Here is a 16,464-nt window from a genome sequence, read left to right as displayed (position 1 = left end):
CTGTATATTGCTAATTTGTACGGAAACAATACTAATTCTGGCTATATTCTCATTTAAGCCACTTATTCTATGCCAAAATAGGAGTTCTTCCCATAATGAGGAGACTGGAGGCATATGGGAATTAATTAATAGCCCAGTGGCTTACTTGGGGATTTTGATGTAGCTGAGGAAAAGGAAAGGGAATGTGAAGCCATCTCGTGCATCTGAGTCCAAATGTGGGATTCTTTGTTGTGCACGTGTGGAGAAAGAGCTCTCCCTGTGACCAAATGAGTTGATTCTTTTTCTTTCTTGAAAATTATTTTTCGTATCCATCCCATTTGAGCTGTGCTTTCTCATTTTCACACATTTTTATTGTAGTCTTTCATTATCCCATTATCATTATTTAAGGGGTTTATTCTGTTTTTATTAATTCATTTACTCCTCCCGTGATAATTAGTGTGCATTGCTGGCTGTGTAAACAACATGCTGCACTTTGTAGTGCTGAAAGCAAAGGGCTGACACACAGAGACCAGAACACAAATAAAAATGCCATTTGTAATTCAGTGACTGAACAAATTAAAAATAGCATGCCTAGAAAAATATTAAGTGCACTTAAAAAAAACCAACCCTCATTCGTTGGGCTGTCCAAGGGATTTTAGCAGGCTTTTAATTTTACTAATTAAGTGTTACTATTTGTCTAGACTTCAGATTGCTTTGAATCAAGCATTTTTGCCATAGGAAAAAGATACTGAGAAGGTTCCTGCTCTGGTCTGAGTGCAGCTGAGTACCAGCCTGGCCATGTTTTGCTCTGCAGGCCCTGCTGTTTGCAGGCTCCAGGTTCCATGTGTGGTTGAAGATGAATTTCCTGTGCCCTGTGTCCTTCACCTTTCCTTGAACAAAAGAAGACCTCGCACATAACCAGCAATCTGCTGGGCCTTTGAACTCGTCTTCAGAAGATGTAAAGCTGATAATATGAGGGGAAACCATAAAAAACATGGGGCCTTTCTTTTGTACTAAATTGACTGGAAAACCAGCATCAGCTGTGTTCACTCTTGAAAAGAACTAATAGGTGGAAATTTTGAGATTACTTTTAAAACTGAGCATTTGCATACATTTATTTAGAAAAAAAAAAACAACTGTGGCAGAACAACCAAAATGATGTCAGTTTGTTGGAATGTTTTGACCATGTTTAGTTGTTCTCAAATACTTTTAATTCAATTGGAGGTTGTGGTAAGGTTCAGATGTGAATGAAGACAACAGTAGACAACAAAGAGCAAAAGTCTAAACCATGTTTGGCCAGTGACCTGATTTTCAGCACTTAAAGAGATGGGTTTTGAAAGATTTGGGTATTTCTACTTAAAAGTTTTCAATCTTCATTATGATGGGGGAAGGGGTAGAATGGGAAGCATCGACTTTGGAAAGCTCTCTATGAGTTGCCATAATTGTCTCTGTCTCTAACTCCTTCCAAAATCACTTGTCCTTCCTCTCTGATATGTTGGTGTTGTCTTCATTTCCTAGTAAATAATAATAATTGATGTGAATGCTTTTAATTAGTCAGTGGTGCTTGAACAGCAAAAACAAAAACGAAATAAAAACCCAAACACAATGCAAGAGGGAAATACAGAGGGTGCCTGAGCAATTTGGCATTAATTTTGCTACACTAACATTGCTGTGAGATTTCTGTGCAGGATATCTGCTGAATAAAGGAATCTCTAAAGCCTGGACTATCAATGCAAAATAGAAATGCAATGGTACCACTAACAGATCAGAACAGGTGAGCGAAGTTATAGGTAGAAATCCTGATGATATTTCAGAGAGCCTGGCTCTTCTATTTGCAAATTAGGGTGTGTTTTGGTTTTTTTCTAATATAATCATAAATAGATGAATGTACTGGACTAGAAGAACTTACATGCATCACTTCTCCCACTTCTCCCGTATTTTCTGTCATGTTAATGGGATACCTTTCTGCAAAATTCGTGCTTTACGCTTCCAGTTTGTAGGCTGTTTAGTTTGTTCCATCAAATGGCTGAACTTTTGCTAACTTTTTGCTGAACAGTTTTGATTACATTAAATCTCTTCTATAGCCTGTTTAATCTTGCAGTGCTTTTTTGTTGTCTCAGCTGCAATACTGGAAACCTTAAATGTTCAGTGAATATTCCCTTTTTTTGCTTGCTTCTTACTGAGCATACAAAACAAATTTTATGTCAGGAGATACAGATGATAATGTCTCATTATGTATGTACAGGTTTTCATCAGTGCCAGTGTAAGCTGAAGAGCCTTTTTTGTGTAATTGCATACTAAATCCTTTTAAATCTTTTAATTGAGTTGAATATACACTTGTTTTATATCACTTAGAAGTTATGACATTCTAAGTGACTAAATTCACAGATGTTGGAACAGCAGTTCAACACTGAAATATATGTTTGAGGTGAAATACTTTACTAAACTTATAACTAAAATGCTTAAGTAACAGTGTTTTCATTTGCTGCAAGAGATAACGTATGCAGAAAGATTTAAACTATTGTTTGTACCCATAGTAAGGTGAATAATTTGGAGAAATTTTAAGTGCTTTTAGTCTATCTTCAAGCACACTCTCTGGTCAAAAGAGGTTTTCTGAGAACAAAAATAAACCCCAGGGTGACTTACACACAAATTCTTACATCTGCACAGGAAGGAAGACTGAAGCATGTACCAGTTGAGGTGTGATTTATGACAGTCTGAAGTCTCCCTGCGCCAGACTCAAACTTACATATGCTTAATGTCAGTCATTACTGCCTATAAGAACATTCATTTCAGCCTTTGTGGAGAAATACCATGATAAAAATAGGCACCCTTGTACATCTCTTTCATTCTTCTTGGTATCGTGAGATGGAGTTTTTCTTCTGTGTATGTTGTGATTTCTTGGGTCACGTTAATTTCCTGTCTGTCAGAGAAATACAAGATGGGACCATGACCTTGTGTTGCTCCATTCAACTGGGAAGTGTAATAAAAACAGCTTTGAAATAAAATATTTCAAAGGAAGGAACTTTTTGCCAGTAAAAATGTTGAAAACTACTCTAGTCATCATTTAAATTCCAGAACATATCTATTAATTTCTCTGTAATTACCAAGAAAAGAAAGAAGACTAATGATTTTATAGTTGTGAAGGATCTTGAAATAATATTAATCTACTCCAAATTAGCTGTTGGCTTGTTTTCAAATAATGATTCATGGTGGTATTTTACTAAGCTTTTTTTAATTGTCTTATATAGTTCAGAACTTTTGTTTAACTTGCCAGGCAGTGCTGTATGTGGCCCTGCCCTTAGTGTTTCAGAAGTGAAAGGAATATATATATATACAGCTTCAATTAAACCTTTTAAAGAAGTATATACTTTAAATTGTGTATAAACTATGCCTTTTGAAGCTGGGACAATCCAGCTTAAGTATGTTTGATGGCAATTTTTCTTATTGACAGTTTTGGAGAAGTGTTTAAAAGTGGCTACACTCATTGGAGAAAAGTTTAGGGAAAGAAGAATAAAAGAAAAGTGTTTATAGGATCTGTATTACTTGGCTCCTTGATATGCTGTCAGATTTCCCTACAGAGAAGAGGATTTAATTCCTGTTCAAGATCAAGTAGATACTATTAAGGAAAAGAGCCAGCTTTCCTAGTAATTGATAATATTTACTCAGTTTTTGAAGATGAAAGAGGGAATACGTTAAAAGTCAGTATTGCAAACATGAGTTTCTAAAGAATCTTGAACTGAAGACTTGGTAAGTAAATCCTGGGCTCCTGCATCTATATCTTCCATATGGAGCAGCAAGGAAAGGGAGAGGGGAAAAACCCAACAACCCCCCCAGCTTTGGAGATGATTATAGGAGCATTTCAATTTCAGGTCACCTGTATAATATAAATTTATAGCAGTTTTAATTTTAGCATGTAATAAATCATGCAGGGCTAGAATATAATAGAATAGACTATTTCATTTGGAAGAGACCCACAGGGATCATCTAAGCCAGCTACCTAACCCATTCAGGTCTCACTGAGTTAAAGCATGTTATTAAGGCCATTGTCCAAATGCCTCTTGAGCACTGACAGGTCTGGGACATCGACCACCTCTCTGGAAAGTCTGTTCCAGTGTTTGTCCACCTTCTCAGTAAAGAAATGTCCAATCTAAAGCTCCCCTGGCTCATCTTTGAACCATTCCCACACATCCCATCACAGATCCTAGGGAGAAGAGATCCTCAAGAAGCTGGAGAGAGCAATGAGGTCACTGCTCAGCCTCCTTTTTTCCAAACTCAACCGCTCTTCATAGGACATCGCTCCCAGCCCTGTTTCTTGACTTCCAAATGAAAATACACACGTATAGGATGTCAATATGATTGCATTGACCTTTTGCCATCTCTGATGACTTGATGGAAACGTATTTTCCTGTTGTCATGTGGCATGAGCCAGAAGTTTGTGAATGGGAGATAGCAAAACTGCCTGTTACTTTTTCAGAGTGGGTTAATAAAGTTTATTACTGATTTCATAGCAGAGAGGAAATTAATGAAATGTTGGCTTAGTTAAGTATGTAGGGTCTGCCCCACTCCGTAGGGTTTTACCCAGTGTGCATGCTGTAGGTCAGAAAGCATACACGTTTATGCTTAAATTTAAATCAGAAATAGAGCAAGGATCACTCAGACAATGATTTTATTGTTTTTAACATCTTCCTTACAGCTGCTTTCCTTGCAGAAAGGCAATGTTATTTGCTCATACTTGCTGTGAACGTAGAACAGATGCTCAGTTGGAACTGAAGAGGTAGGTAAGAACACAAGAAAAGGAGACAAGAACCTTTATAAAGCTTGATATCTCAACTATAAAAATGTGAATTCACATCTGTAATACAGTTCCCAAATAGCATATTGATTTTTGGTCTGCATAGTTTCATTTTGCTTAGTTTTATGCAAAAGAATAGTCTTAGCAGAAATAATTCATGTGTACAGCATTAAGCAAAGCTGCAACATTGACATTTCATGCATTTTAATGGGATGAAATAGCAGTTATTTTCAGATCATTTCACCCAGATAATCTAGAGATTAAAAAAATGAAATCCTTTTGGATTATTTTATATGGAGAAAAAAAACCCTTGAAAATTCGTTACATTTCTCCTACTTTCAGTAAAACCTTAAAAAAGCAACTTTTCAGAAAAATAAATTTTCTATCATCTTTACAACATCCTTCTGCTATGGGTTGTCCTATTCTTCCTTTAAAGATCTAAACAAGTAAAGCTAAGTGCAGGCAAATAAAATGAACACTGCATGTTTAAAAAACAGCTAGATAAAGTTCATGGTTAGAATCAAGGAAAACTATGCATCATAGCAAAAAATTTAATTGGGAGTCTTGTAAAAAACTTCTTTGGCAACTTAATCCATTGGATTTGTTGTCTGAGTGACTGTAGTGATTGTTAAAATGATAAAGCACATAGGTGTTATATCTGATATAGCAGGAAAAGCTAGCTTCATATTTAAGAGCAATTCGGATTGTTCTCGTGGGTCAATGACAATCTGAAAACATGTGGATTTTCTTCCTCTGCAGGGATTTAGTTTGTATTGTGTGTTCTAATGGAGAATGTACAATATGATGCATATCTTGTTCTATCCTGTAGGGATTTAGCTTATCCATGAGTGTAATAATGACAAAAACCTACCTTTTATCACTTCTGGTAACCAGATCTACCAACAAAGGGAATAATTTCCCTCTGGCAAAGTAAAGCATTGAGGTTAAACACCTTATAATCCTTGGACAGGAGAGTCTTTATATTTCTTTTTGGTTGGGGTTTTTTTTCAGTAAATACAGCTATTTATTGCAACTTAGCATTTTTGACTGAAGTGAATCTTTACATGAAAAGCAAGAGTGCAAAATTGGTTTATCTAATATTGGCTTTTTAACAATTTTCTTTTTGTATCAGTATGTTTAGGCACCTGTGGTATACAAGATGCTTCAGAAAGATAGATGTAGTTTCCATCCTAAAGAGTACACTGTTTCACAAATATGCTATGTGTTTTTATGGGTGTGATATTATTTGTATCAAGAGGAATAATACATTCCTCTTAGAAATACCTACAGGAGGGAAAGTAGAATTAAGATTATGTGAGACTCTCAGTGTTTGTCTGAATTGCCAGAAACTGAAGCTGTTGCACATTTACTGCAATGTCTACAATTTTCATTTACTCTGGACCCTGTTTTGCTAGAGCAGTTGTCATGATTGCTTCTGCTGCTGTTGTGTGTCTGCAGTACTGTCAGTGATTGCTTTACATGCCTCTGACACCTTTATGATAAATAGCTGTAATGTATACATTTGTTTTCAAACTTCTGTGCAGCTCAGCACCGAAACGAAGGAGACCAGCCACCTGACCAGTTTTCTTTGAATGATTGTTTGGAAAATTGGGCTTTTCCTAATCTGTCAAGTTGCTGTCAGGAACCATTTCCATACTACCCTTGAGCCTGGGTTTAAGCCCTGAAATTATGGTTGGCTGTCACTGTTCATATCCAAACAACACTGAGTATGGATCTCAGCTGGATTTGCTAAGGGATGGCATTTATCAGCAGTCAGTACTTTCTCCATTAGAGACCAGTTCCTGCAATTAAATGGGAGAAGACTTTGTACCTTGCAAAGGTGTGTATCTTTTTGAGATGCTTCTAGTCCAGCCAGCTGGGGGTTCCTAATAAACTTCTTGATGGCAGGCAGTGCAATTAGTGCTGGTTCCAGCTGGGAGGTGGTACCAGGACTGGAAGCTGAGTCAGCTGCAGCAAAGCACCAGAGTCAGCTGGATATTATATATATTATATATGGAGAGCAGCTTTCTCCTTCCCTTAGCTGCTGTCTCCCAGGAATGAAACAGAGGAGAAGCACCCATACTGAGTGTTTTAGATTTATCTGATGCTGTTAGTTGTTTCCTCACACCTTAAAAGAGGGCACAACAATCCCAGGCCATGCCTTTGTGCTGCCCCATGTCAGGGTGGTAACCCCACAGGCATTAATTTCATCTTAAAGTCTAAGTGTCTTGTTGTTCCTCCAGGGAAAAATGAGGAAAAATTCTCTATCTGAGTTCTAGTCTCTACATCTACCCACTGTGAAAGAGAAATTAATTACATCTAAGTGACATGAAATAAGTCAGAAGTCAAATGTTTAGCCAGGTCAATATCCAGAATTGTAATAGGAATTTTAGGAAGGTGTTGTTTGGATAAGTTAGTATGAAGATATGATTTGGAATGTGTTGATGCCTTTTAACTGACTCTTAAAAAAAAAAAAAGGTACTATCAATGTAAGCAGCAATGTTCCTTTTCAAAATCATATTAATATCTCTTTCAACCTGTTAGGTTATTGATAGCTGCTAACACTTTATAAAAATCATGGTTGCTCCACAACAGCTAGAAAACTCTCTTCAAAATATGCCTGTTTTCCTAATTTTCTATTCATGGAAATGAATAGAAACCCTTCTGCAGGGTTTCTTGCACCCGCTAAGGAAGCAGGAGGCCTTGATTCCTTGTGGTGTGAGGCAAAGGGGTTACTTAAATTGATACCTGTTTCACAACTGAAGTTTGTGAAGAAACTGCAAAAGAGTGTCTTGGAATGTCTAGATACTTTTATTGTCCTCTGATGTGTTCAGTCTTGTATTTCCCTGGAATGCATTAGATTAATGAAGCACACTGCAAATGCAGTAAATCATCCATAATGTTAAATTCATTTTTAACAGTCCAGTGTTGAGGAACATGTTCATGAAACATTGCTCTGTGCCATGTAATGTCCAGGTGACATGAAAGTTATAGAACTAGATTTAATAACACATAGGATTTCCACAATTTTCCATTCTGATTCTTGAAATTAAGACCAAACTCCCCTCTCTGATACACCCTTACCAATCTATTAACTTCCATGTGAAAACTGATTCAGTGCTGTAACCAAAAGGAGACATTGGCTTCATTGGGAACCTGAAATCAGGATATTGCCCTGTGGCACAGTGTGATCCCCTGTAGGAAGCTGTAGCACTAGTCATCATCTTTCTCAGATTGAAAAATATGTAAGGCAATGATATTTTTTATATGTGTGAACTGACCCTATTCAATTTGGTATGTACACAAAGGTACAAATGTTTGCTATTACCTCACTGTTCAAAATACTGGTAGAAACACAGAGGCTAAGTGCTAATTAGTCTGAAAAGGTGAATATTAGAGCTGTAGCAGTCCAGTCCAAACCAGTGCCCTGATCCATCCCCCCGATACTCTGTTATTTCCTACAGTAAACTTGCTTATATTACAGCAACCCTTTTTAAAGACAGCACTGGTCCTTTTCAACGTGTTGTACAGAAGGATGCTGGTCAACCAAAATACATTTCGTATTGAGAAACACCTGGGGGTTTTAACCAATGTGTGTATCTTTTCTTCCTGTATTTCTTAATTGTATGATGCTCAGACAAAACTTGCTATTGGGAAAGAACAGGATGAAGCAAAGCATCTGTTGGGCAGGGGCTGACAGTCACAGTAAATGGTGGTAGAATAGAGCCTGTCCCTTTCTTCCCCTTTCCCTTTGCCCCCCTCAGTGCACAGTGTATTAGGTTTTAATCAGTGACTGCAGTTTGTGTCAATAACTTGGTCGTGCTGGTCTGGTCACAAACAACTGTGATTGTCACTTTCTGCTGTCAGGCTTGTGAGAACTGGGTTCAGAGGTAATTTAATACACAGATCAACTTGGCTTTTGTCCCAGCAAAATAATGGAATTCAACATTTCTTTCTCATGAAAACCAATGAGAATTGGGTTTTGTCTGCACTTGCTTTTGGAGGTTAGTGGTGTTATTTGAACTGGCTCAATGAAAGTATAATACTTCAGAAATTAGATACGGCAGCATTAATTAAGTGGGAAAGATCTGGTTTTGCCATGCATTTCTGTATTTTAGAGCATAACTAAAGAATTTTTGGGGCATGGTTTTCAGGGATAACTTTTCCTATCGACCAGTATAATAGAGTCATCACAACAGCTGCAAGGAATTGGTTACACTGCTGGAATTCACCCGGGTGTACACAGGTTTTTTCAATGCATGCTTTTCGAAACAAAACAGTTTGATAGCAGGTGTGACCTTTAACCCTCCCTAACTTTGAAGAACTTAATCATCATCATTTGTTCAACACTGAATATATTTTGCAGGTGGAGGAAACAGAGGGGAATGTAGTTTGGTTTTGATGGGAAAGGGGGAGGATAAGGAGTGGTTGTGTTGGTATTTTTACTCCTTTTGTGTAAACCAAATTAGGCAAAGTTATTTTTTGAAAGTTCTGTCTAAAACAAATTTTACATTCTGTTTAGAAAATCTGTTTTGCCAAATCTCAGGTACAGAGATGTATTTGAAAGACAGGGTAAAGCTTGAAAAGAGAGATTTAAATCATGTCTATCCACTGAGAATTTGCGTACAGAAAGGGCTGGGAGGGCTGTATAGAGTGAATATACAAGATACATTGAGAAGGTGTCAGCATCATCCCTGGAGTGTTATCAGTTACATGTTGATCCTTTCCAATAACTTTGTCTTGCCAGCTTTTTGGGGACCTCAGATGTGATTCTGTACCTTGCTGTCTGAGCAAAGCCTTGAATTGTCATAGAAACCTTTATACAAGTCAGCATAATTTCAAAGCTTGTACTAGCTGTTGTCCTTGGGTGGTTGTTGCATGTGCCACATTGTTGTCTGATGTTGTTGCTCATGGCAGGGCCCATTATGACACAGATGAAAACAGGACTCACTGTCAAAAGTGACTGAGCATATTTGGAAATTCAGATCTTTGCAAATAAAATCTAGAAATTCATGTTTGAACGACGGTAAATATGTCTGTTCATATTTCTCTCTCATCTGTAAACCCAAGAGTCTGTGCTGCAGTTACAAAAATCTGTTATAGCCAACTCTGTAGCTTTACCCCCTTTTCCATGGAGATGTAGGGGTACACATTCAGTTTGTGCTCTGCATTGGTGCTGAATTACTGCATGAAAGGGCTTGTCTGTTCAAGCTTTTGTCTTCATAAAACATCCTGTTACTGATAACGTCAGATTCAAGTTTAGTGAGTTCTGACTTCAGTACCTAGTTTCTTACGGTCCAGTCTAGCCTTAGTTGAGAAAAGTTGGTTTTGTGGTTGAGGCTGTAGTTCAGATGGCAAACAGTCCCTTGAACCTGCCACAACTTCTTTTCAGGCTCAGGCAACTTACTGTTGCAAAGCCGTTTCGGAACTCTGTTTGTTTGGGTTTCTGTACATTTTGGCTGCTGCTGAGTCTGTTGTTCTTGTAGTGGTACCAGAAGTTTTTGGCATCAAGTGACAAATTGGGTCAGATTTGTGCATCTTGAACTGGCTGTCTGAGGGTTGGTGACACTTCATAAATTTAATCTGCACTTTTGTGACTGGATTTAACAGAGGATCTTTGTCTATATCTTTCCCTAATCTTCGAGTTACTGCAACTGCAGATGGGTTATTCTGCTTTTCTCCTGCTTTTCTCCAGCTTTCACATGGCTCCAAGGAGCAACTCTTACTACTGTGCAGTACCTACAGGCATGTCCCAGTTAACAGCTGCATAGGGTTGGAGCATTTCCAAACAACAGTGAATTACAGCTGATAGAGATTTGCTTTTATAGAATTCTTATTTCGTACAACGGCTCTCAATTGCATTTCCATCACACTTTTGCTATCCTGTTATTTAGCAGTGCTTTGAATCTGTATCTGAAGTGGCCTGTTGCTGCATAAAGAGCTGGTTTGCATTGGATTGTACTTTTTGTTTGGTGTAACAGCATTGTGTTTCACAGGTTCAGATTTCTGTGGATTATTTCACCTTTACCTTACAGTTGCTCAGAGTTAGAGACAGATACAGTGTGAGCAGTCCTCACACCTGGTGTGGGCATAGTTGCATCTACCTTGAGATGATTATACCAGAGTGTTTTGGTTCTCTTGGTTGAGGATTTCAACCCAATGTGTTGAATCTTGTGCTTCGAAGGACAGCAAATTTGTTTTCTGTGTGCTAAATTAAGCTTTTCTGAAAATCTCTGAGGAGCCTGAGGTTTGAACTGTTATTCTGGTGGTGTGAAAGCATACAAATCTGTGCTTTTGGCAACCTCAGTGTAAAATTACTAAGTGATCTGTTTTATGCTAGTAACTGTTTCTTTATTCATTGCTTTCTGTATTTTTTTAAAGGAGTAATATTAAATATGTCTTTGGTGGTGAGACAAGTCCATAACTTAACTGAAGGCATGGTATCGTTACATCTTTGGAGTGGTTGTACATTGCAGGAAGTTCTTGAAAGGACTTGCAAATTCTTCATGGAAGTTTTTTATTTTAAGTGAAATATATGTGACACTTACTAATCCAATAGCTAACAAAATGAAGTCCTCACTGAACTGCTAGATAAGAATAATTTTTACTTGGGTTTGCTATCTCCTCATCAAAATAATGTTAGATTTTTAAGAAATAAGAAAAACATGTATAAAAATTATTTTAGAGAGGTACTCTTTGTCATTCTGTTTCCTGTATTATGGCAAAACAGAATTTATGGCCAAAATAATTTTTCATAATGGAATTACAAAGGTCAGTTAAGAAAGTTTGTGGATTGCAAAGTCAGAGCAGGGTGTTGTGGTTGTCTGTTCCCATCGTGTGCAAACTTTGTCACGATTTTCAATGGTACTGAATTTTTACCATGTTACTTTATTTGGTCTCTTGTTGAAAACTGGAAAAGCCTCTGGAATAGTAATGCCAAAAATCAGCTGCATAAAATTCCACTTTTGAAAACCCAGCTGTCTGTAGCAGTAATTATTCTCTGAATTACTTGTTTGCAAAGACTCAATTGAATATGATTGTGGGCCTTTCAAAATAATTCATGTTCCAAAATATCTGATATTTAGCATTTATTTGCTTATCCATGTATGGGAAGAATTAAACGAATTGGTAGGTGCATGCATATTTCATATATTTTCAATTACTCTCTTTTTTCCTCCTTCTAGGCCAGCCAGACCATTCAAGTTACCAAAAAGGTAAGGTCCAGTGCTGTCACACGTGAGGTTTACAGAATGTTATTCTCCACACAATGCAAGAATAAGGAATATTCAAAGAAAATAGTAAACAATCAAATTAAAACGGATTTTAAAAGAAAAAGGTTCTTCTTTATGCAGTGGGTAGTGAATTTCTGAAACTGCCATGGGAGATTGTGGAGGCAGATAGCATCAGCAAGGTCAAACAACTTTTAGGAGAATTGATCTACAGTGGGTCCTAAATAAACAGTGGAAGAAAGAGACAGGGACAAGTTCTTTAACTTCCCTAATTGTAACACATCTGTGAATTCTGGAGGAGCAGGAAGGGGATAGAATGCAGAAGGTGGCCAAACTCGGGTGCTCTATTTATAGAGAGACAAGCAGTCTCTTCATTAATACTGGACCAGAATTTAAAAACCTGTGCAGATTTCAGTGCTTCTTGTTTTCATCTATTTAATGGCATTTTTATTCCAATCTGTACCATTCTCTTTGTGTGTATGTACACGAGCATGAAAACTCCATGCCTCGGTACTTTTTTGATTAAGGGCTACTCTGAGAAGTGGCTTGGCTGTATCATCAATAGTGATAAATCAACCTGACAGCAAGTTCAGAAAATTTCATCATAATAGTTTTTTCTGCTTCTAAAACCAGAAGCCCCATGCAGTCAGGAGCACTAGGTTTGGATTGTATATGCTCTGAAGAATGGCAGGGTCATAGAAAATAACAGAGCTATGTGTCTAAAGCTGTCAATGCAACAGCAATGGCAACAGGAAACCATCTCAAGTGAAAATGTATTAAAAACATAATCCATCTAAGATTTGCCTTCAGTAAAGAACAGGGCTGTTTGTTAAGTACCTGTTTGGGGTTACATAAATCTGTGTGTTGCTATAAATTCAGTCACACAAATATCTGTTGCTCTAATGACCATTTTACAATACAGACACTTTATAAGGTACATTTCTGTCTCTATATGAGGGTGGGTAGTGGCTTAAGTTGAGTACATCTGCATACAGGTGCTGATTTGAAAAGTTTAGCATTAGCCACGCATTATGCTGTAGCTTAAAATGGGAAGGAAAACTAAACAATATCTTTTGTGCCTTCTCCTTCTCAAGAAACTATCTGAGGTCTTGGATCACCCTAGGGCAAATTGCTTGAAACCAGTGGTGCTTTTAGTGGTGCTAAATAGCTGAGATAAATACAACTTGAATTACTGTATCTCCTAAGCATTTTGAGTTAATTAAAACATTAAGAAAAAAACCAAAACTAAACCAAACCTTTTTTAAGTGTGTGAAAAACATCAGGAGGAAATAAATTAATGAAAGCTACATGCATTTTAATGATAAATAGCTAGCTAAAAGTTGTAGTATCATTCTAACAACTAGACTGAAAGCAGGGGGAAAATAGCATAAAGAATGATTTTTCAGTCAGTGTCAAACTTAAGAGAATTTATCATTCAGTGCTTGAATAGTTTGGAGGGGAAAAAAAAAGAGGATAAAGTATCAGTGTGGCTACATGTCTAGGTCATTACACAACGAAAAAATAGTTTTAATTAGGCATCAAAAAGCGGTAGGTGTTATCTTGATTTAGAAAAGTACTAAAGGATGTGCTTAGCACTAAGGATATCCTTTCTGAATGTGATTCCTCGATGGAGGAATTGATGTAAGCATTTTCCTCTTGACTTGGGCATTTTCACAGGCGAGTGGTCATTTACGCAGAACCAGGGCAGTGGCTTACTTTCCATGGAGAGAAGAAAAAGTAATTAAGCTCGTTTTATGGCTCTTTAATGGGTGAAAAATAACTGCCATCTGTTCAGCCACGTACAGTGGGTTGGGGTTGAGGCTGGTTAGAGGCATCTTGGTTGGAACCAGAGCCCTCAGCAGCACCAAACAATGCTCAGACAGGTAAAATTTAGTGTGGCTAATCCTTTCTGTCAGTTCAGGTCAGCTTTGCTCATCTGAATTTCAGTTTGTGATGCAAGAAATAGGACAAATTTGCAGGTGTAAACAAGCACTTACTGTTTCCAGTTTGTGGCTTATTATCACGTTAAACACTTTACCTAGGACATAGTTTCTTTTACAGCTAGTGACTGAAAGAATTTAACCAAATTAAGAGCTGCTCAGCTGAGAGTAGAAGTGTAGAGACAACATGTCAAAGTGGTAAATCTGGCACTAGTGACAAATAGGAAAATAAATCTTTTGGGTATGACTTTTATGACTGCAGAGCAAATGTCTGTAATAGCTAGTCAGTCTAGCTTGGTGTTTATGAAAACATTTAGTCCTATAAATAGGAAAACTCTCTTAGGTCATTTACTTCCCTTCACTTCTACTTTGTACAATTGCTCATTTGGAAAGCTGCCCCATTGTGATTCACTTTAATAAAAACTTAAACTTCAGATTGCTTTTCAAGCCTTTACTAATTAACCTCTTGAGTGAGAATGTAAGAATTATTTCATTTTTGCCTAATAGGAAATTGAGATACACCCAGTGCTTTGGACTTCCTTTCTTCTTAAAGCTGCTCTTAGACCCCTATATGTGCCTATTTCCACATGCTATGGAAAGTCAGCCATAAAATTCCTCACTACTGTGGATTTTACAGTTAGAATGCTGGGAAAACATTGCTGGAGTGAAGAGATGGCCATTCCCTCCCTCTTAGCAGCAGGACAGAAAAATTCTGTAGAGCTGGTAATTGTACTGTGATTAGCTAATAAGTTGCTCTTAAAACTGAAAAAGAACCATGATCTTTTAAGACAGTAGAAATAACTAAAGGACAAGTAAAGCTATACACTTTCATGTTGTACTGCTTGTAAGCTGAGGAGGAAGTAAGAGTGTTGATCTTCTTGGTCAATATTTAGTGTGTACAGAGACCATCCATATAGAATGATTCATAGCCTATAATTATTTTTCTAATGTCTTTTAACCTTTATGGGACTTCCTGTACTCTCTTTACTTTAGACAATGTTGTTTTTGAAACATAAACTCTATGAATTCAAGTCTTTACTGTAAGAAAAATTATTTAGAAATTAAGATTTCTGGGTTTCAGTTGATTTCTGACACTTCTGTGAATTTAACAAAAATAAAAATATTTTACAAAATTAGTGAAAGTTAGGTTTGCATATAAAAATTCTTGCATTCTTAAAATTTAGAATGAACTAGGTGTTAAAATGGAAGGATGTATGTTATGGTAGAAGAGTAGATAGTTAATGCTGATTAGTTTATGTATTGTGTTGCTGCTCCCTCACGTCTTTGAATTTACAAGAGATTTCATGGATCATTAGTATATAGGGCTTGAGTATTTTTTTTATTGACTGTCGTAAAAATAGGGGAAATGTTTTCTTTTGGGTTGTACTTTAAAAGTGATTTTTTTTTCTCTTTGATTTTTTTTTTCTTTAAAATGTTTAAGTTTTCAAAAAAGAAACAGTGATGTCTTTCTATCATTAGATTTTTAACAAAGTGTGTCGTTTTAGTGATCCCCAATCATGGATAATATCCATGCCAAACATAAAGTTAAGGAAAAAGTATTTATATAAAAAAAATTGTATTTAATCTTAAGCAACAGTTTTCAATTCACTTTTTTTTTTTGCTTTTTTTTGTGTAAAAGTCTTTTATGTGAATTATTGCTATGGCAGTTTTAAATGCTGAACATGTACTAAACAACAGAAATATCTATTTTGGTCCACAGTTAATCATCTTTGTAGCAGGATGAAGAAGATCTAAGATAAAGCCTGCATTTTTGTCAGAATCCTGAGGGGAAAAATTAATAGTCTGATATGAAAAGCTTTCTATATAAGAATAGAAAGTTTTAGGGAGATTTGATAGAAAGGTGGAGGGGGGTTCTTACTTTAAAAAAAAAGGAAATAAAACCCGAACAAATGTGTGGGAAAAGTGTTTCCTAATGGCTTTTGTCCATTAGTGGTAGCCAGCTTAATTTCCTGTAAGAGTAACATAGAACACAGGTCAGTGTTTCAACACAGCTCTTTGGAGAAGTGTGGATTAATTTTGTGTATAACTTTCATTTCTGTAACATCTCTCTCTGCCCCTCTCCCGTAGCTATGCCGCACTAATCGCAGACTGGCCTGTGGTGGTCCTGGGCATGTGCACCGTGTTAATTGTGGTGTGTGCCCTGGTTGGAATATTAGTTCCAGATCTTCCAGATTTCTCTGATCCACTGCTCGTAAGTAAATATTAATCAATAAGTATTTTCCGTTTGCCATTTTTTCAGTGACACCAGGAAACAGCAAATGCAAGTACAGCGATTGGTAGATTCCTCTTGGATTGAGATCTGCCCAGAGAGAAAAACTGAGCCTTAGTATGCCTGAAAAAGATCTGCCCAGAGAGAAAAACTGAGCCTTAGTATGCCTGAAAAAGTTCCCTGTACTATGAATGTGTTTGGGAAACAATTTACAGAGAGAGTCAATTGGTAGTGAGCTTGCAGAAGCAATTTCTGTCTAATGAATCCACGAAAAAAATTAGTTGTTAAAGA

The 16,464-nt window shown here is 36.9% G+C and overlaps 1 protein-coding gene across 3 annotated transcripts in view; it reads left to right on the top strand.

Moving 5' to 3' along the window:
• The window catches only part of DISP1 (dispatched RND transporter family member 1), a 91,423-nt gene that overhangs the window by 62,265 nt on the left and 12,694 nt on the right, over positions 1-16,464 (top strand). For 2 of the 3 annotated variants that reach the window (XM_032681374.1, XM_032681372.1), the window contains exons 3-5: positions 4,676-4,756; positions 11,959-11,988; positions 16,032-16,155. In XM_032681374.1, the coding sequence (XP_032537265.1) occupies positions 4,676-4,756; positions 11,959-11,988; positions 16,032-16,155 (235 nt within the window). The remainder of the gene's footprint in view (positions 1-4,675; positions 4,757-11,958; positions 11,989-16,031; positions 16,156-16,464) is intronic. The other variant, XM_032681375.1, reaches the window with a different exon arrangement.

Source organism: Chiroxiphia lanceolata, chromosome 3, assembly GCF_009829145.1.
Source record: "Chiroxiphia lanceolata isolate bChiLan1 chromosome 3, bChiLan1.pri, whole genome shotgun sequence".
In the NCBI taxonomy this organism is placed as follows: Eukaryota; Metazoa; Chordata; class Aves; order Passeriformes; family Pipridae; genus Chiroxiphia; species Chiroxiphia lanceolata.
Note: the sequence above shows the minus strand (reverse complement) of the source record. Positions and strands in the feature narration are given on the sequence as shown.